The sequence below is a fragment of the Myxocyprinus asiaticus genome, chromosome 20 (genome assembly GCF_019703515.2).
Source record: "Myxocyprinus asiaticus isolate MX2 ecotype Aquarium Trade chromosome 20, UBuf_Myxa_2, whole genome shotgun sequence".
NCBI classification, from domain to species: domain Eukaryota; kingdom Metazoa; phylum Chordata; class Actinopteri; order Cypriniformes; family Catostomidae; genus Myxocyprinus; species Myxocyprinus asiaticus.
Genome location: NC_059363.1, coordinates 47,095,782 through 47,117,781, shown reverse-complemented (window position 1 = coordinate 47,117,781; position 22,000 = coordinate 47,095,782). Strand labels below are relative to the sequence as shown.

General features: G+C 39.6%; 1 protein-coding gene across 7 annotated transcripts in view; it reads right to left on the bottom strand.

Moving 5' to 3' along the window:
• Positions 1–22,000, bottom strand: part of LOC127410970 (homeobox protein Meis2) — an 80,408-nt gene that overhangs the window by 49,363 nt on the left and 9,045 nt on the right. For 4 of the 7 annotated variants that reach the window (XM_051646267.1, XM_051646265.1, XM_051646268.1 and 1 more), the window contains exon 7: positions 16,296–16,437. In XM_051646267.1, the coding sequence (XP_051502227.1) occupies positions 16,296–16,437 (142 nt within the window). The remainder of the gene's footprint in view (positions 1–16,295; positions 16,438–22,000) is intronic. The other 3 variants (XM_051646270.1, XM_051646269.1, XM_051646271.1) reach the window with 1 other exon arrangement.

The window sequence follows — 22,000 nt, the reverse complement described above, 5'->3', positions numbered from 1 at the left end:
TTGAGAAATAATGAAGATGAAAATGTGTCATCTGTAGATATCCAGTAAGAGTATAACGCTAAAAAATGAATGTGGATAGTTTAGCTCAGATTGGGAGAGTTTGATGAGAAATTATTGAGTTCATATTGAGATCTCTGACTTTTGATTACATGCAAATCTGAACACAGTTTGAGACATTGTTGAGATTACTCACGAGAAACACCTGAGAAGCAGCAGACTTCAGCAAAGGTCTCAAAATCATTTTCTTACCTTTTTTTTTCTTTTGTTTTAGTAAAAATATCTAAACATTCTTAAAACAAGATAAATCACTTTGAGGAGCAAAATTACTTTTTGTCTCTTTTTCAGGGAAATCTAACACAATTTAGTAAAATGTATGCTTATAACAAGAAAAAAAAAAAAAAAACTGGGAAAATAAGTTTTCTTTTTACTACCCAATTGGTAAATATATATATATTTATAAGCATATACCCCAATAAATTGTGTTTCTTGTTTTAAGGATGTTAAGATATTATTATTATTTTTTTTTACCAGAAATAAGACAGAAACACTCACTAAGTAAATTATTTTTTGCAGTGAATTTGCTCAATGTAATCTCATTGCTGTCTAGAATAAACATTTGAGATATGAAGGAGACCTTATTGGTAATTTTTCTTTCTTATAGAGCCACATGATGAGACAAATGTGAAAAAACGTTCAGATGAACACACAGCAAGCTGCTCCAGTGTGTGTAACTGCAGAAGTTGCTGTCATTAGCTGCAAATGCTTTAAATCCATATGAACTCAAATGACATGATCAGAGACGCTTAAAACAACAAACTGAACTTGTTGTGGTGTGTTATGAGTGGACCACAGTGCGAGCGGTCCGGGGCAAAAGGCTGCCAGATTAATTTTATTGACATTTCCATTTTCACTGCAACACGATAGGAGGCCGGAGAGACCCGTCACTTCATTAACCTACAGGCCGTGACCGTTCGGGGTGAAACCAAACCCCCCTTACACACACACACACACACACACACACTGTACAGCCCACAGACACTCACTGATAACCCTATGTACGTATGTGTGTAAAGGATGTGTATTGTGGACATTTCCATTGCTCACGACTGCAGTTGTTGGTCAATTAAGACGGCGTGTCAAGTTTAAAATAGTAACTTTGAAAGGCACGTCTCAAGACCTGTGAAGACCCTGTCTAGCCATTTTTTTTTAAGCAAGAATGTGTTCGAAATGAACACCCCCTGATCCTCTTCAAACAGAGTGTTGAGCTGTTACTGACCCAGACTGAATGTCACTGTGTACCGGGGCGGTTCTAGGGTCAGTAGATATTTGGGGCATAGCGTGTGGGGCAATCCTTGATGAAATAATGGAATATATGATACACTTTATAATTAAATGTTAAATGGTACATCTGTTTGGTGTCAATTCTATTAACTTAACATGCCACTTAAAAAAGCTCAAGCTAAAAAGTCCCACTAAATTCAGTCTCAGCCTCAGACATGGGTCTTTATATCTCTGAAATATCTGGTGCATATGTGGATGGGGGGAACTTTGACCACACCACACATTTATTTCTTTGGTATTGTCTGCAGAATGGAGCGCTGCAAAATAATTTAAACAAGCCTCCACGCTGTTGAGGAAAAATCTACCATATTACAATATTATAATAATGAAGTCTGGCTTGTGATACCATGTCTGAAGAACATAACTACAGCTCTAAATAATTGTAATACTAATAAAAATTACCAGCCATGAAAACTTAGTGGTTAAGACAACTTGACAAAATGTTTTTTTGATGTAGTTTGTTAATTTAGTGCTGCTAATTAAGTGGAAAAACAACACTTAAAAAAAAAAAAAAAAGCACTTTATCATGTCCCTGACCTGTATGCAAATTCTGTATTAATAAATGTTCCTACCATCAGAGCTATTCAAGTTTGATGTGTCAGTAGGGGGCAGTCAGCGTGACTCCAGCTGTACAGACAACACACCTCATCAAACCAACAAGAGAAACAGCAGCACCTTCTACAGATAATGCGCTCCTGTGCTCAAAGACAGCTGGACCGAACACAACAGAATGCAGGGATCTCGAGACGAGTATTTCAAAGATTCAAACTACATTTAACTCAACACAGTGTCTTAAAAACACAGCTCTAATGACTAGAGATGCTGAAAACTGAGATGCGACGCAACCAAAGAGAGACGCTCCAAAAGCGTCCATCTGACACACGAGTACATAGACCAACCATTAAAAATAGAGCAGATATATGTTCAATGATATGGGAATAAAACAAACAATATTTTCACTTTTAAAGTCACTTTTTGTATTGTACAAAATGCTTAATTTGTCTGCTGCCACAATATATGTATAGGGTGTAATGTATTTGAATTATTTGAATTATAATGATTATTATATATTGCATTTATAATTATTTAAACTGTTATAAGCATCCTAAATTATCTTTATTATTGGGCCTTTGTCAGTAAATATTGATATCCGATTAATTGTGATTAATTAATTGGCACATCATGTAATTAAATTGATTACAAATTTGAATCGATTGACAGCCCTAAAAAACATTTGGGGCTCAAGCCCCCAAAGCCCACCCCTATACTTGCCCTGCTGTGTACCATAACCAGACTGCAAGGTCCCTCCCACAATACCACCATAACCAGAATTTAAAATGAACATTTTGAAAAGTTGAAAAAAACGTACAAATTATTGTGTATTCATAATCAATCCTTGCCGTCACTTCTGAGTACTCATGCCCATAATATATACACAAATATTATACACACTCATGTGTGGCAATCTGTTCTCACACACACACAAACACACATAAACACACATTGACTGTAGGTCAAAGGGGTGGAAATAATCAAAAAATGTTGCAATAGGATTAGAGAGAGAGAGAGAGAAAGAAAGAAAGAAAGAAAGAAAGAAAGAAAGAAAGAGAAGTTGCTGTAGCTCATTACATGTGAGGCTGGTAATCTGCATGTCCCCCTGCTCTCGGGCGAGCTGCAGCGCCTCAGGGCGATTTGCCCCAAACACTAATGCTTTCTGACTGTTCCCTGGCAACTCTGCCATTTGAACCTGTGCGGATGTTCACTGCAGGACTGAACATGGGCTGGGGGTGGGGACGTATCCCATCATGCACTTCTGAGACAAGGGGGGGGGGCGCCCAAAGGCCTCCGGCAGGCGAGAGCTGCAGTCTACCCTCAGGCACTGATGGAAAACAGCACCCTTAGAGAAACACACAAAACATGCCCTCTCTCTCTCTCTCCACATCTCTCTATCGGTCTCAAATGGGTCTTCTACGGGTGTGTGTGTTTGTGTGTGTAGGGCAGCGTCTGTGAGTGTCCATATTAAAATAAATAACCCAAACAAACCAGAAAACTGTGTAAAAGTTTCTCATCAGCAAACACTGATTATTACCCACTGTATGTATGCTCATATAGTACTAATTTATTATTATTAAACTATAATAGTTGAATAATAGTCTAAAATACACAATATAGTCACAGCTATGACACGAAACACGCATTCACCTACTGTTTATATTACTCCACAGCACCCATAGAGAACAACTACAGTATTAATGACATGTCAGGACAAGATCTACTAGATGAAACGTCATGAATTTGATGACATTTTAAAACAAATCTTTTAAATATTTTTATTAAGCTGTTTTATAAAAGCAATAACTCAAGGTCATGTTATATTGTGAATATAGGCTGTGCAGTGTCTACAATATTTAGCAGTGACTATATTCACATTTGGTGTAGTAACAGCACACCTCTCCCCAACAAGACACATGATTCATGTCTGGAGCACAAACACTGCAGGACGAGTTATATGCTGAACATTTAATACTTAGTGTCAGAGGTATGATTAAAACACTGTGAGCAATGGTAATAGTGGTGCTTAGTAAAAACTCTGACAAAGAAGTGCCTACAATTGTTTTCCAGTGGTATTGTCTTGGAGGAGTGGCAGATTCGCTCGGCTCCGACATTTGTTTCAGGTTAATGGGGCATGAATGTGAAGGCAGTACTGAGCATAAACACACTAATTACAGCCATCCAGAGGAGCAGATCTGCTGCTGAAAGAGACAGTTCAGGGTGTGATCCAGTGATCCAGACCGCTGCGCTCACCCAGAAACACACAGAGGTCATTACACACACACACACCCTGTACACCCTGAACTGAACACCACACACACCCAAACACTCCACACACATACACACACACTAGAGGTGGGCATGAGCACTCAGAAGTGACCACAATAATCGATCTTGAAAACATTTCATTTTTGATTCTGTGATTGGTTATGATGGGATATTGGGTAGTACATTAAGATCTGTTTAGAGAGGGTGTAACCTAACAATCATTGACAAAAACACCCGTGTGTTTCAGGACAATCAGTATTAAAAGCCCTGACATGAGTAATTACACGTGTAATTAACCTGCAACCTGTAAGAGCAATTATGTCATTACATCATAAACAGGACCTCAGAGAGGCCAGTGATGTGGGCCAGCTTCAAACTCATCTGCTCTCTTCATTAGTGTGTTAATCACTGAGAGCGGCTGATGAATCTCATTAACAGCTCAACTGTGTCTCCTGCATCTCTGAAAACAATCACAGAGAAAACAACATCCCAAAAGATGCTTTAAAGACAAGCTGCAGGGAAAACTACGCTGAAAGGACAAACTCATTTAAGACTAATGCAGAAACATGCAAGGATAAAGCTCTCTGTTATGCTCAGCAGAAATACTACTGGACGCTATGTTTACTATCAGCTGTTATTGTCCACTGAGAGCAGGATTGAGGTCAGTGAGTGTGTGATGGAGAGTCTGTAGTCCAGGACAACTGAGAAGTTCATGGACTAGGATAAAACAAATGGAAAAACGATGTGTGAATGAAAGAGGGAAAGAAAGAAAAGTTCATGACACAATTAACATGAACGGAAAAATAATAAAATAGTAGATGAGAATCCCCCCAACACACCTGACCTCCTTTTGTTGTGATGCTCACTCTCACTGCACCTCCGATGGCCACACACACCCTAAAACACCCAACACACCCCAACTCAGTGCAAAAACACCCCATACAAACCCAACACACTCCAAACACATCCGACACATTCCAAAAGACAGGGGCGTTTGTATGCATAGGTGAACTAGGCAGTCGCCTAGGACACCATCAGCTTGGGGGCACCGACGTGTAAGCCATCAAACCCCCTCCCCCCCAATAACCACAAAAAGACCCCATAAAAACCCCAGACATACCCAACACATCCCCCAAAAACACCTGACGTGCACCCAAAAGACCTTCAAAACACCCTTAACACACCAACATGCACACAAAAGGCCCCATAAACACATCAGATACACCCAACACAACCCAAAAACACTAGGCACACACCAAAAAGACCCCCAAAACACCCAACATGCACCTAAAAGACCTCAAAACCACATATGACACACCCCAAACACACCCAACAGACACCCAAAGGACCACAACCCCCCCCCCCCAAAAAAAAAACACTAAACACACATCCAAAATACCCCAAACACACCACAAACACTCCCAAACACTCCTAACACACACCTAAAACACCCCAAACACATCCAAATCACCCCAAGTACACCCGACAAGCTCCAAAAAGACCACATAAAATACCCGAGACACATCAAACACACCCCAAAAACACCAGACATGCACCCAAAAGACCCCGAAAAATGCACCCACATTCCCCAAATATACTCGACACACACCCAAAAGACCCCAAAAACAACAGACACACACCCAAAAGACCCCCAAAAATGCACCAACACACCCCAAATATACCTGATGCACACCCAAAGGACCCCCAAAACACCCCAAACACACTCCACACACACACCCAGCACAAACCTCTCACACCCTTGCACTTTTACCGCAGCCTGTCTTCCAAATCAAATTGCACTAATTGGCCCCAGAGGTTATCAAGGGGCATCTTACAGAGACCTATTCCCTCTTTCTCTCCATCTCTCTCTCTAGTCAGTATTAGCACACTTTGAAGATTGCATTACTGTGGAGAGCAAATAATGACTGCGTGCATGAGAGCCACTGGAGAAGCCACAGTGCTTGCACACTGCATTCATTAGAGAGGTAATTACTATCATAATTACTACAGCAAATTACATCAATTTTCACCAAAACAGGATTTCAAGGCCTTGTAAACGCAACATTATAAAACGGAGAAAAAACACATGAGCAGAGAGAGAGAGACCGAAACATGCCGGACGCGTGTGCTAATGATAGTACAACTTCATTCAACCCCAGCCAGGGAAATTCAAATTCAAAAGCCTCAAATCTACAGCTGAGGGTCAGACTCTACCCATCAGCACATAAAAGCTGTGTTTATGGAGATCTGCCCTAAAATGCACTTCAAACACACACAGACATCTTGGAAATACTGCATGCGTCTACTGGAGCTGCACGTCCAACTCGAGGCATTTGAAGGCGTACTACGACCTTTTAGACATGAGAGATGAAGAGGAAAATGAATTTAAAGGTTCTAGATCAACAAGTGAACCATCAGGCACACTGTGTTCTGCAGGCCGCGCTCATCAGCCGTCTGCTGTGAACTTTCACTCAAATGTCCTGGAGGCAGAGAACAAAGCAAGCAGAACTGATTGCAGCTCCATTCCGCCGTGCCTCAACTCTGTTTGGCTTCCTAATGAGCTCACTAAAAACCCAATTCATCACCCATAACCCCTTCTCAACCCTACTTGAAATGAGGAGCGGGGGTGCTCTAATGGGGGTGGGGAGGGCCGTGGCCGGGCGACAGCACAGCCCCTTTCACTTTAGGAATGTGTGCTTCTCTCCAGCGACCCTACAGCACACATTTCCACATTAATACCCTTTCTCATCCCTGCGAAGACTGGAATTTGGTGGGAAGGGAATGCAGGGCGGGCGGAGGGATTCTGCGCAGATATGGTTGAGGAAGGCCGGTGTGTGTGTGAGAACGGGGCGTGTGGGGTGTAAACTCCCAGAGTTCCTCATTACACACGGTCAGAGCAATTCCTCAGGGCAGCGGAGCTCAAGCGAGAGATTACAGCATTGATGGAGCCTCCCCTTAAAATGCAGCTGTTTTATTCTGCTTTGGTAATTAATTCTTTTTCCGATAGTGTATTGATTAAGCGCAGGCCCTGATGAAGTTCAAACTGTGAGGACCCCCCCCACGGGCCCTGCCGTGCTCATGGGCAGAGTCAAAGAAAACTTCGGCTGGTTCCAACAGCGTTTCTCACATGCATATGTGCAGTTTGCGCTCATGAATCAGTTACTGCAGCACTCTAGCCCTTCACCGTATGGCTTTCAATGACCTGGTGTCACCAACGATCTCACAATATGAAAGAGTGCGACCCAAAAAACACAGTTATTTAAAATCCCATTAAAAGTGATAGTTTAAATGAGCTCTGCTCTGTGGGTCCATTCAATGCAAGTGGATGGTGATCAGCATTTTAAAGCTCCAAAAACCAGTGACAGTCGTAGTAAAAGTAATCCATACGACTCCAGTGGTTAAATTAATGTCTTCTAAAGTGATATGATCACTTTGGGTCCTTTTCACTATAATTGTTTCGTTCCGGTCACTCTCCAATCGGAGAGTCCTGCCTCTCGCATGACATAAGCACGTTGGCATGTTCTGATGCGATACAACTGGAAGTGCATCTCTAATTATTTACAAGAGAACACTGTCCACAAGCTTCATTGGTTTTGCTTTCAATTGATCATGCCAATATGCCAAGGTCATGCGGGGAAAAAACATGCCTTGTTGTCCCTCACACATGTCCAGTGTGCAACCACTTTAACATTTAAATTGTGTTAGTTGTTTGCACGTAAGCCGGTTTCACTGCAGCGCGCCAAGAGAGTTTTATCTCTGAAACCCTCCTCCCCAGCACCATCTGTCTACATCTGCTTCACGGGGACTGTATGCATGTCTTTGTATATTCTAGTAATAGCAAGTCTTTGTTCTTGCTCTGCGAAAGCAGCATAAGCAGATCTAGTCCACCAAGACCAAACCTATCAACTTATCATATCCATTATAACACATAAAATGTATTCCCAGAAGCATCATGACTTAAGAGTTATACATTTTAAACATTAAAATTTTCACTAGTTGACCTCACTGTGTGTCACAGTTCAATACATCACAATGCATTGCAATTTCATAATTCGATAATTGGACCCGTGCGATTATTTCGCGTGAAGTTTGTTCAGAGTCTACAGGAGTGCCTCTGACCAGACTGAGCAATGCTGCTTTCAGAGTATGAGCTTATTTAGACAACCTGATTGTACATTAACTGAATCAAAGTATTGATGCTATAGAATGAGAAACAGTATCGCAATGCATCGATAGATGATTATAACGCATGCAAATTCAAACCGTGCTCATATTTCACATTTCACTGTGTAGGGAACACCTCCATGAGTAAAGTTCACTTTGCGTTTTTTATTGCAGCAGCTGCGAGCGGCCCCTCTGGGGACCCAACTAGCAGAAAAATCAGATCCTGGTTTACAAGAACCAGAGCAGCTCGAGTCTTCTCCACACTCATCTACTGCTCCTTTACAAGTCAATAACATCCCGCTGTCCTTCACACAGACACTCTGTGTTTTACTCTTCCACAAATGTAAAAAAAAAAATAGCAGAGCTGCATTAACAGCGCGAGCGTGATGTTCAATGTGTTTCTTGTGTTAATGGAACCGAAAGTGGAGAGCTACAGACTGTTTCGTCTGCTTCAGGTAAACTCATAGACTCATTTCATTCTCATTTTAAGGTCCTGATATAAACTATATTGTAAATATGACTGTAGGGAGATGCTTTTATCACCAGGACCAGACTTTCTGTGGATGCATTTTCTGCACTGATATTTAAGAGAAGACATTTAAACATGGTTAAATGTGTTAAATCAAGCTGGCAGTGCTGTACACTTAATGATGATTGAAAGCTTTATACAATTAATTAACATTTTTAATGAATCAACTTGCAATATGCAGAGATGTGTAGAACTTTATGAATAATGAGTGTTTAAATCTGGCTGAAATTTGCAGAGCTTTCTGCACGTAGATTCTGTTTATTTCTAATCATGATTTTCAGCTCAAAGTTTAAAATACATTCATTCCAGCATTCTGAACAGCTATGTGACTTTAGCTTTTCAACATCTATGTTTTCTTCACTTTTTTGTAATTAGTTGTCTTACATTGCTCACAGCTGAATCCTCAATGTTGATCTTAGAAAAACAATAACATTTGGGAAAATGATGTATTAGTGCACTCACACACTAGTGAAAGCTCTGACGGAGTGTTTGATGCACGGGAGTGCGAAAGATCCGTTTGGATGGCGTGTACTTGAGGGAGGAGGTGGTTCAGTTTTAAAACAAGCCTCAGTCTCCAATAGAGATGGCTGTCTAAAATACAAATTTTCGATAATGTACCAGTAAACATTGAAATACTTCTCCAGGCTCTCTCTTTACAATCTTTTTAAAAAATAATAAAAGACAATAAATGAATACACCACGTGAATGAATTTGTCCGCCATGTTATTTCGATTTCACAGTGCAACTAGTCCTGCCTTTCCAAGATTCTCATTGCAACCCTTGTGTTTTCCTTCTCCGTCCTTCCGACACACCATACCCATTGAAATCAATGCATTCACGGCGCTCTCTGATGCAGTGTAAACTGTGTAAGTGTGTAAGCGCCCTAAGTTGTCCAGAATGGGTATAGCACCTTAATGTGCCATTCTAGACTGGTTAGTCTGTGATTAAAATAAATGCATCTTTCTTTGGCCATGAATTAGTCCAAAACATCTTTCAAGTCTATTAGCTCAGCTTCATGGCTGTCTGCTTCTTCAAAGCTGTTCTCTTCTCTGCTTTCTCCCTCTGTGTATTTTTGTATCTCTCACTCTGTTTTGGCTTTTTATTGATTTTTCAATTTTCTCTTCCCATAAAATCTCAACAGCAGAAGCGGCCGTTCCCCTAAAGCTCCTGAGCTGAACCATCATCAGCCATCACAGAAATCAAAGGCAAAGAGAGAGAGAGAGAGAAACAGCTGCTCTCGCTGCGAGTGATGCGCGTGTAGCGTACATCGAAGAAAAGTTTCGCTTTGACCTCTGAACTCTGCGAAGCATAAACGACCCGACAGAACACACGAGAAATGGACAGAACACCAAAGATCTCCAGCCAAAGCCAAAGGTTGATCTCGCCAGAGCCGCTGCATCAGAACCCGCAGGGAATGCGACTCATTTTCTGCACAATGATGCGCTCGGACGGCAGCCCACACATCATCTCTCAAGCTGGTGTAAGCTCTCCACATGGAGGAGGAAAATGATCTCAAGAGCTTCTGAGGAGGAACGGCCAGGCCTTTGGGGGAGAACTGAGACAGTCCTGCACGCTCCGGCCGGATCTGTCTGTCTATCTGTCTCTCTCTGTCTGTTTTTTAAGTGGAGTTTGTCCTGCGGGCCATGTGAGGGCTAAAGGCAGCGTTCCCTCACATCAGAGCGTTTCGAGGGTCAGCAGGTCGGATTCACAGATGTCTCCTGCAGACAGTCGGGTGTCTGAGGAACGTCGCCAAGTGAGTAACACACAATACAGAGCTGACCCTTCAACTCCACAAAACACAACATCTCTCTTTTGTCTTGTGTGCTTCTGTGCTTTGTCTAAACTCTCTCTCTGTCTGTGTGTGTGTGTGTGTGTGTGTGTGTGTTTTCCCTCATGAGTTTTGAAGCTTTTCCACTGAAGGATGTAGAATGTGGAAAAGCTGCTGCTATCGCGAGACCGGATTGTTTGGAGTTACATGTCAGACATCTAAACAGTGTCTGCTGAAACTTCCTTCAATTGTTTCAAGGGAGATTCAGTCTCATCGGACAAGGAGAGATGCTTTTGAGAAGAAAAGCAGGGAAAACACCATCACCAGGGCAACGGACGCAACATGAAAAAATAACCTTATGTACATAAAGATGAATATTGCTGGACAAGCTTAATTCTGAAAAAAATTCAAACAAGAACAATGCAAAAAATGAATGTTTCAGAAAAGAGAACCAAAGCTTCCACATGTTAAAATCAACATGAAATTAAAAACTGACTGCCTGTTTTTTTTTTTTTGTTTTTTTTTTTTTTATCTTAATGTGTACATGGGAAATTTTGTTTTTGTAATCTTATTAATCTTATTATTCTCTTGCTTTGCCTCAGAAATGACTTTGCTTTTCAGCATTCAACATCAAGCTGTCTTATTTTCCAACCACTCATCATATAGAAGCACTTTCTCCATGGGGAACTGATTGGATGGTATAAAATCAAGTGAACACCATTTCATGTTGACTTTAAGGATGTTTAGGATCAGTGTAAAGAAAGGGAATAAAGAAAGGAGAGCAGTATTTAACATTCGACAGCACACTAAGCCTTAAAACATGGAAAGTGTGTAATTGGCACAAACTGAACGGATGAATAGCAGCTTCATTTTTCCGCATTTTTTAGTGGTTTACGTGTGTATATGTGTGTGTGCTCTATTCTGAAATTGATAACCTTCTAAATGAATTATCCTGATGCATAATGAACGTGATCTCTCGTCCTCCCTGAAGCTCGCGGCCCTATGTGGCATGTTGATTTGTTTTGTTGCACATTAGCATGCTTTCTTCTAGCGAGTTCAGCGCTTCAGGCGTGCAAATAAGAAATTATCCTTGCTGACTAACACTGCTAATACCTCCTTAGGGTAATTAGAAATTATTAGACGGCTGCCTCCAATAACGAGAGCTAATGACACTAAACGGCGTCGAACCCCTTCTTTTGCTGCCTCCTCAAAGCAGGCAAACGGACTGACGGTCTGGCGTTTCTCCTCAAACGCACTCGACAACTCGTTCCGGCACACGAGGCAGCGGAAATCAGACTATAAAATGAGCTTATCTGCAATAATACCCCAAAAGATTTGCATAAACACTGAAGTAGTGTCTCTTTCTCATCCGCCTACTCTCTTGGACGTGAGCGGAGCGTTTGAGAGGTACCTGTAGGGCATCGGCGCTGTGACGCATTCTATAAGACCACACCGCTGCATGCTAGCTGTTCACAAACATTCAGGGTGTTTGGAGGGAGGCGGCGGGTGAGATTAGCATGTGGAGGATGTAAGGCCCACCAGGCAAACACAATAGAGCGCAGTCGGGTTCTGGAAATAAAATTAACATTAATTTTCTCCATAGACGAATTGATTATTAATTATAACTTATAAGCCTTTATAAACAGACCTACCATGAGCTTTGAGGTTGTTAATCGATGTTATTACACGGCTCTCTGGAATACTTGATTCTGATTGGTCAATGGCACCATCTAGCAGTCTGATATTTCTCAGTAACAACCGCACATCCACACATCAGACTGCTTATCTGGGTTCTGCGAGTCATCTTTCCTGCTTCTCCAATCACTGTGTGTTCTCTACAAGTAAGCTAATAAAATCATTTCATCTCAAATCAATGTTTCATGTGCCTTCAAGTAGTCTTGTAATAAGCTGAATAATGAGGAGTCAGACGTTTTTATCAGACGTCCGGATGTGCATTTCAGCTGTTCCGGGATTTATTACTTGTCACAGAATTACATCATTTCAACTCAAATCAATATTTTATGTCCATGCATTTATTTATTTGGTTAGTAGCAGTGTAATAAGCGGGATAATGTACAGTCAGCCACTTTATTTTGTGATATCAACTGACTGACTGTACATTATCCCTTACGTATATGCTTCCGTTAAAAATATCAGTCCATGTTATTTCAACTTCAGTTTTTAATAAAATCATGTTTAATGCATAATTCCTGGTGAACAATTACACTACACATGATCTTCAAGAGAAAGATCCATCAATCAGACCAACACCAATCCCTACAGCAATCCCTATGGAAAAAATGAAAGGGAAAAATACTTCCAGAATCAAGATGGCTGAAAAAGTGGGCAGGCAAGTGGAGATGGCAGGAGAACGAGTTCATGCTAAAATAAGCACACCTTAAACAGTCAAGATGTGCAAGGAGTGTTGTGACCAGCACAGAAACACGGGTGAAACTCTCAGGAGAACTGCAGTGTTCAGGCCATGAGGGAAAACAGTGCTGGAGAACAGTTCAGAGGGATTATCACCTCTTAACAGTGACCTCTTGGCTGACCCCCTCGGGCACTGCGTGCTACAACAAGAACCCCGGAGAAAATTCTCGGTTTAAAGGGCCAATGTACAGTCATGCTTGTAACAATCCAGAGCAGGCCGTGCCCCGGGGTCTCTGTGTATTTTTATCCTAATTTCTCCGTTCTGTCTTTCAGTAGCTGGTGAGGTTAACTACTGTTGATATTTTCCTGCTACAATCAGCAGGATGACATTTAATTATGACTGATTTTCAAAAAGAAAAGAAATAAATTATCATCTTGAGTCAGGACAGCAGGGGTGTTTGGAGTGACGTGGGATTCTGTCTTACAGAAGAACATAACTGGAGCTCTGCTTTATTTCCATTTTAATCCTTTAATACATAGCTCGGGTATTTAGTGACCCGGGATGATACCTCATCCATGCCCATTCCTCTTTACTATTCCTCAACCTTTCTCTTCTGAATAGAAAAAATAAATTTGTATGATTATTTCATATCTATTTAAGTTTACAATCACAGGATATCGATTTCTCTGTTTATTGAAAGACAAATGACTACTATATGCCACAGTTACTTACATATTATACATGCTATTTCTTACTCAAGGTGGCGCTGATGTTTCAGTGATTGATTTGATTTACATTTGATGAAGAAACAACATGGAATTAAACTATAGCAAGTTTAACACATGAAGAGTATGATTTGACTATTGTCATTTGGGTGGACTGCTGAAATTATGTAAGTTGTGCATTTATTATATAGTATTATTTATAAGTATTATGTGTATCTTATGTGTTATGTATAGCTCAATATGTGTTTGACAGTCAGTTGCTTCTAATGAAATTTCAGCATGGAAGAAATAAATTCTGTTTTTTATTTGTTGCATCATCTCTTTGGTATATGAAAAATAAAACATCAAAATGTATCAGAATATATTCTATTCTATTGTTTTCAAATTGTCTTGAAAATGTTTTCTAAATTTGACACTATCTGGGCATTTTGCAGATCTGTTTGTGATGGATATATGTGCCGGGTCACTAAACCCTGAGGTATGTAATAATGTTTTGCATTAAAGGGTTATTGTGTTTCCTGCTAATGTAATGAAACAAGAATACTAAACAGAGAGCAAGAGTACAGACAAGAGTGTAAAACACAGGAAAAGAGAGAAAAAGTTCAGAACAGAGAGAAAAAGAGTTGAGCTGAATACAGCATGACTCTCATATGAATGTACATTAAAGGCTGTTTTCCCTGGAGATTTGACTGTTCACATGAATAATTCAGCTTCTGTAATGCTAACAGGAAACGTATGGAGCTGTTTTACTGCTGTTGCTTTCTAACGTTATTGGAGGATTTAACAATCAGCTCCAAAACTACAGAACTGTAATTAAAAACGTTTATTGTGCTGTTAGATTGCACAGCACCGTGACTAGAAGGACATGAACAATGAAGAGATGTTCAATGTTTCTGTCACAAAAAAAAAAAACACAAAAAAAAACAGTCATTTTACAGATGTGGTTGAAATGTGAGGTGTATGTATGTTTATTGTCTGTGCTTTATCTAGCTTGATTTTATGAGTGTTTTATGGATAATATCCTTTCAGGCTCTTATTGTTAGAGTATTGAGTTCAATTATTCTTCAAAATTAAACTCAACTTACGAATCAACAACCCCTTCACACACACACACACACACATACACACAGTGAGGGCTCCTGGCGGAATTTTCTTCTCTGAACTTTACACCTAGTCTGTGGCGTAAACTTTTACATTTTACAAATATTGCATAAGTGTGGTGATGGAGCTGTCTCTCTCTCTCTCTGTCTGTCTGTCTCTCCTTAGACCTGCCTTACTACATGAGCTACTCAAACAGACAGATGTGTGCGTGTGTGTGTTTGTGTGTTGTGAGTCAGCGAGCTTGTCAAGCGTGAATCTAATTGCAAGAATGTGAGCAATGAGGCGTCTATTGAGCTGAGCGGGGTCAAAGGTCACAGCACACCTACAGCACCAAACCACCACATCGCTGCATCAACGGCCCTGTTTACACCTGGAATTAAGATGCGTTTAGGTCACAAGGTTTGCACCAGGTCTCTTTTCTAACATACATCAGTCACTACATCAGTGTGTTTCTGCATGAAAAACAAAGTGCAAAAACTGTTTAAAAGCATAAAGTGCAAAAAAGTCAGCGCAGTTTCTCCCAGATACCCTCTAAATGTAATTTAAGCATTAGCGTGATATTTCAAGCAGTTTTATTTTAACAGTGCGCACAAATTATTAGATTATACATCATCTGTGTCTTTGCATGTTGATATCAGAATCACTGAAGAATTTCGATGAAATCTTGTGGATGTAGAGTACATGCACTTTTTAAATGTTCTGATCAGATGGTGATTTCCTTTTAAAGCCGCATGTAATGCACAGTTTGAAACATTTGTTTTAGCCCATCGGTTGATTGACAGGTGAGAAGGCGGTGCTTTGCTGCGGTTTGAACGCATTAGAATGGACAAGCCATTCTTCCCCTACGAGCACAACGTGCGTGTTCAACCACCTCCGAATTAGGTTGAAGTGAACAAACCACTTGGTGGTGAGAAGGCGGCACTTTTACACCTGTTTGGATGGGGCCTCCTGTCTGTCTGTCTGTCTGCCTGTCTCTCGTGAGCGAGGTATGTTTGGTTGTGCCGGGTCCAGCTCTTGACCGGATCAGTTGTACGGTAAGTGTGTTGTGTCATATCGACTGGCCGTTACTGGATCCAGTGCGAGCGCGTCGATAACTGCTGTGAGGAGGATTACAGGTCACTTGTACTCATGATTTCAGCCTGATCAATAACTCTTTACTCCACCCTCAAACTCACTCTCACCTTCAGACATTGTCTGATTTATTCACAACACATCAGCATTATCACATGTATGATGAATGCAGTTCTGTGTTGTTATAATCACAACATGAGTGTGTATGTATGTTGTTACAGTAATTCACACTGACTTCCATCACACAGCTGATGATTTCAACCTGTGCATGTGGTTTTGAAAGAAGAGTCTCTACAGATGCAGAGGCTACACAAACATTGATATTTCTGATCATTTATTGGCAAAACGATAGAGCAATGAATATGACAACAGACTCGACCGAGAGAGTGTGTGTTGTGTGCTCACCTTGTTCGCTGCTGTTGTCTCCGCTCTGTGAGGCGTGTCCTCCACTGGAGGGTCCAGGCGTTCCGGCCGAGTGTGTGGAAGTGGCGTCGTCATGATCTCTCCAGGACGCCGGATTCTTGATCCATCCGTCCACGTGCCCCATCAACAACACAAACACAGAGAGACAGAGAGAGAACATGAATGACTGAGAACCAACAAAACCATCACTGCTGTCTGTCTATCAGACTCAAACTACTATCTAAACAACTTTACAGAATTAAAGAAATACTGCACCCCACAATAACAATAGCCGGGTTTTTTTCTGAAATAGTTTTGCAATAAATTGACCATGGTTTTACTACAGGAACCACATTTTAAACATGGCATTTGTAGTGAAACCATAGCAATAATACAGAAAATTGAAAACTATGGTAATAAAAGTCATCATTTTGTGGTTACTATGGTTTACTACAGTAACCATATGGTATTTGTTGTGAAACCATGGTAACCACAAGATTAATCATGGTTAATCAAAAGTAAAAGCACGGTTACTGTATGGCTACACTATATTGTATTAAAACCATGGCTTCTGCCAAACAAACATGGTTACTTTTGATAGTTACTACAATAATACAATAGTAAAACCATGATTTCCACCAAAAAACAAACATGGTCAGTACTTGGGATGGGCATTTAGAGTCATTTTGACACATAAAAAAACGAGTAATTGATTATTGAAATTTTGAACTTAAGTTCAGCCTTCAACCTTTGCACAAGTTTTTCTTATGAAAATTAAGAACAACATCTAGATTAAAAAATGACATTATGCACAGTGCCAACCAATGCATTGACCTGTAATGGCAAGATTCAGGTGACAGAAGCAGTTTCAGTGCTGCCCACGGCAGGCAAAGGCACAAAGAAAAAAAGCAATATTTGAGTAGTGTTTTTACTAGTCGAATATATAAAGCTGAACTAGTTCTTGATTAAATTATTACTTGTGCACATCACCTAGTTACTCCATTCATGGTTACTACAGTTTTACTACATGAAAACTATGTTAAACCATATAGTAAAACCATGGTAAATTTATTGCGAAGAGAAGTGAAACAATTTAGAAAAAGAAAAAAAAATCCCACCCTGTCCTCTAAAGGGCTCCATAATTCTGTCTTTAGATTTTCTATAACAATTAACATTTTGGTCTCATCCGATAGCTGTTGACTTCAGAAAACTATATAAATATATATTTTGCATTTAAGTTGTATTTGGTATATGGAAGTTTTATGTTGTTGTCATTTTGGAGCTTGACAGACCCAGTTTATGAGGGTTTCTCCTCCTCACGTGTTCCCGAGGATACTCAGAGCCTGATGGGGCCGCAGGGAATCAGGATTTGTACTGTACAGGAAATGTTTTATCTGTCTTACACCCTTACACTTTACAATTCCTCCAAACATGTACACACATGCACAAAAACACGCTCAACATGTCACCTGCACACATGACACAACCGTGAGCTATGCGTCTGTCCAAACAAACTCACACACAGAGACACCCGAAATATCTGCAGACAGAGAGCACGCATTTGGTGTGTAAGCTCATTACAGACAAAGCTCAAGTCTTAATCTGAGAGGAATCAAGTCTGCTTGGTGTTAATGAATTAGTTCAGTATATTAAAGAACGTTCAGTGCAACAGACACAATCTTCACACAATCACACAAAGAGAGCTTTAAAGGGGTCATATAAAACATTTTTATACAATAAAATATAACATTAGTACTTTTTCTGCTCCAAAAATAGTCAGAATTTTGTTTTTCATGACCATTTCCAACCCTCTCTCCCACCCTTGCAATTTAAGACTTCTATGTAGCAGGGCTCCAGGCTAAAAAAAAAAAATTACTAAAACATTAAACTGAAACATTTAGGAGCCAAATGGCTGTTTAAGTTACCAAATTACAGAATTGCTTGATTTAGATTGTTGTTCAGAAACAAGATAGAAAGCCGAAGAAAAGGAAGACAGCTGATAACCCATTAATCAGGGGTTTAACCTCTTAAACTGTATGGCAAGCCATTTTATCACTTAAAATGCTGAAGTCCCTGGATGCACATGGGGTATAATTTGAAAGCTTAGAATCTGAACTTATTAGAGAACCATAACTTCGGAATTTAGTTTAAAAAATAAATAAATAACACAATAAGGCCTGAAAACATTTGTGTCACAGATTTGCCCCACATAGAGGTTACGTTGTAGACATTTTAAAATGAATATAAAAGTCCTTCACATAGCACATAAATAGACATGTCATATCTCAAATGAAAGCTCTCATTCTCAGGAAAGTGACTGAATAGTTTATTATGTTGCATAATACCACAGTTTGAATTACTTTCAAAATTATCACAAAGTGAAATTTTATTTCGCAAACGTCTCTTTTCTGTGCTGACCACTGATCTGTAAACCCCAAATAGCCTCAAACTTTATATCAAATCTTACCTTGGGTTGTTAGCTTTAAAATTAGTTAAATAAATTACTTGTTTACTTTTTTGTGTGCTTGCTTGGGCAAATAATCAAATTTTGTGTCAAAACATTTTTTAACATAATATGAAGTTTGGTAGAAAAAGTATGAAAAACAAATCATCAGCAAAATAGGTTCTTATCTACTGAAGATTAAATGTTACACATCACTGTAAAGCTGGATTCTCTGTTGTCCAATGACACCTATATTGGGCTTCTAGACAACTCAGCAGTCAAGATTTTCACTAAAACACTGTGGAAGCTCTTAGCACTTCAAAAAAAGACTTGTTGTCTATGGGTGAGGGCTAAAATGTGTTAGAGCACCACCTACATTTCAGATCAGTATAATGTGATGGAAGGTGATAGAGGAAAAAATCATTTTCTAGTACTTGCTGCCATCCAGTGGAATAAAATAAGACTTTTTGCTTAAAAATAGAGGACACAGAATTGAAATGGTATGCTTTTAAACTTTAGAAATAAAAAAAGATTTATTTATATATATTTTTAATTATGTTCATCATAAAATTGTAAACATATACAATGTTATTTATTAAATATTGCAATCATTTCTTAACATTTAGGGGGTTATCTATAAAATTAGACCATTGTTATGAAATTAGTCCACTGCATGTGTGAACAACAAGTGGCAGCCCTAAAATCCTGCAGAGCATAAGAGGTTAATATACTGTATATACATAGTTGAGTGCAAGAAAGTTTGCATTCTCCTTTTGTCTCGTAAGTTTTCCCACCCCTTTTAGAATTTATACAAATATAAGATTTACAAGTTTTTTTTTTTTTTTTATTATTATAATTTATTTTTTTAGTACTGCCCTTCAGAATAAATAAATGAATTTATTTACTGTTACTGGATGGCCCAGACATAGAGACTACAAGAGTGCAAATTGAATAAAATCTCAGAAGCAGTTTATTGTGCTACTCCAATCCCAATCAATAACCAGAAAAAAAGAAAAAAAAAAAAGATTTTGTACATAACATGGGACTTTTAATTATAAAGAAGCCCAAAATACACATGGGACTCTTATTTTCAAATGTGTGCACTCCCAGTTGTGAAAGCATTGACGTCTGATTCGCTGAGAAAGTGAATCTGATTCAAACTGCTAACCTGAACTCCTGAGTTCAAACCCTCAGTTCTTTCTGGGTGATTCATTAAAACGACCTAGTTTAGAAGAGTCATTTGTGCACGAATCGGACATCATGGCTTGCGCTGTGTTTGTTGTTGCGTGCAGCGAGCTCATCTCATGAGGAGGGTGGAAAGCGGTGCGAGACACATTAGTGCATGCTCTAAAGATGTATTCAGTAAGTCAAAAGATGATATCTGACGGAACCACAAACAGTATGAATGCACACAACACGACTGATGTGCTCATCACATGTGCAATGAGAAACTGCTCTTTGCTGCGCTCACACACGAGCTGCGGGTTTGCTGTCAGGTTCAATATAGTTTAGAACTGCATTGCATCATGACAAATTCATTCGTTTAATGTGTCTAATGTTGAGACGTGCCCACTCTGATTTCTTACCCAAGTGGTCTGTAAGAGCAACTTACAGACCACTGTAAGCCAAAATAGTAATACTTTGTTTCTAATAATAAATATACTGCAGTTAACATATCAAATATTGTAACTTTTGTCTAAAATCTGTAACAGAAAATGTCCATTCAATATGTGAATGTGGTCAGTCCAGTCATGTCACACCTTTCTCAGATTATCTGTGGTGTTCAAAACTCAAATTGTGGAACACAAAATTAGATATTTTGTAAAATGTCCAAGCTGATGTTTCCAATGAAAATGCATGGCGATCAGTGTTGGGTAATTTAATCAAAAAGTAATCCACTACAAATTACAAATGACTCAATTTGATAACTGATTACTTCATTGAAAAAGTAATCACATTACTAGTTAATTTACTTTTTAAGTTACTTTTAAAACACTTTTCACAGAAATGTTTTTGTTTTTTCGCTCAATGAATTCAAAATAATATCTATATTTCCTCCTTGTTCGTTGTCTCACGCAAGTCACTTGTTAAGCGGTTCACGCGCTTCGACTGTCTTAAAATGTTATGCATTACACTACTTTTTGAGGAAACAAGTAATTAGATTACTGCAGGGGCGGACTGGGAAGAAAATTCGGCCTGGGATTTTTACATAGAAACTGGCCCAAAAGTTGCTGAAGGAGGGGTGGGGGGGTTGGAGGGCAAATCGCATTTCTGCAAATCGCTGCCCCCTTCCGCATATCACGGTGCCTTTTTGTGGCACGTTCTGCATGGGCCCATGTGGCCCCATTTCGCGGCCGGCCCACTGGGAAAAGTCCCGGTTCTCCCAATGGCCAGTCCGCGCCTGGATTACTGTATAACTAATGATTTTGTAGTCAAAAAACCCAACACTGGTGATGATCACTGGCTGTCGATTTCAGTTTCAGTTTTGCTTCATAAAAAAGGATGAACATAAGGTTGGGATTTAAACCCAGGTCCACTCATATTATAAAACAAAACAAAACCAAGTGGCTAACATGTCATAATGATACTCATATAGTATGAAACTCTAATATAATTCTGATTATTTATTTATTGTTTTGTCTTTGGTAACGTCCTATCTCATCTAAGTAAGTTAGGACTTCAATTGGTGCCCCCTTTCACAAATATAGGTGCATGAGTCCCCATGTTCAGCAAGATTTATGTTTTTATGACACGTCAAACACTTTTATTTCAAAAGATCAATGATTTCTCACTCTGTGACCCCTTCGAGCTGAGAATGAATCGAGCCACAGTGCTTTTCTGAATCTGTGAATATCTGCTGTTGTTCATGTAATTGTTTAGTGTCACTGCAGTGAAACAATTCCAGCCCGTCTATAGAGCAAATGTCTTAAAAAGAGGCGAGAGAAGAGTGGAATGAAAAAGAAAAAAAAAAGACAGCTGTATAATGTAGTTCAGCTGAAGCTTCATACAGAATGAGTTCTTGTTGTTCCAAGGAAAGAAAATGACGGGGTTCTATTTCCTGTAGCTGAGACGCCCACTGCTGCAACACACACACACACTCCTAGTTTCACTTTAACACTGTAATACACTGTTGCTTTAGCCATGAACTGTATGTGACTGTTTTAGTGAAGCCAGTATCAAATGATTTCATCAACTGAACAAACATGCAACAACAACAACCAAACAGCCAACAGCCGCATCTTCTCCAGCTCAAATAAACAAACGG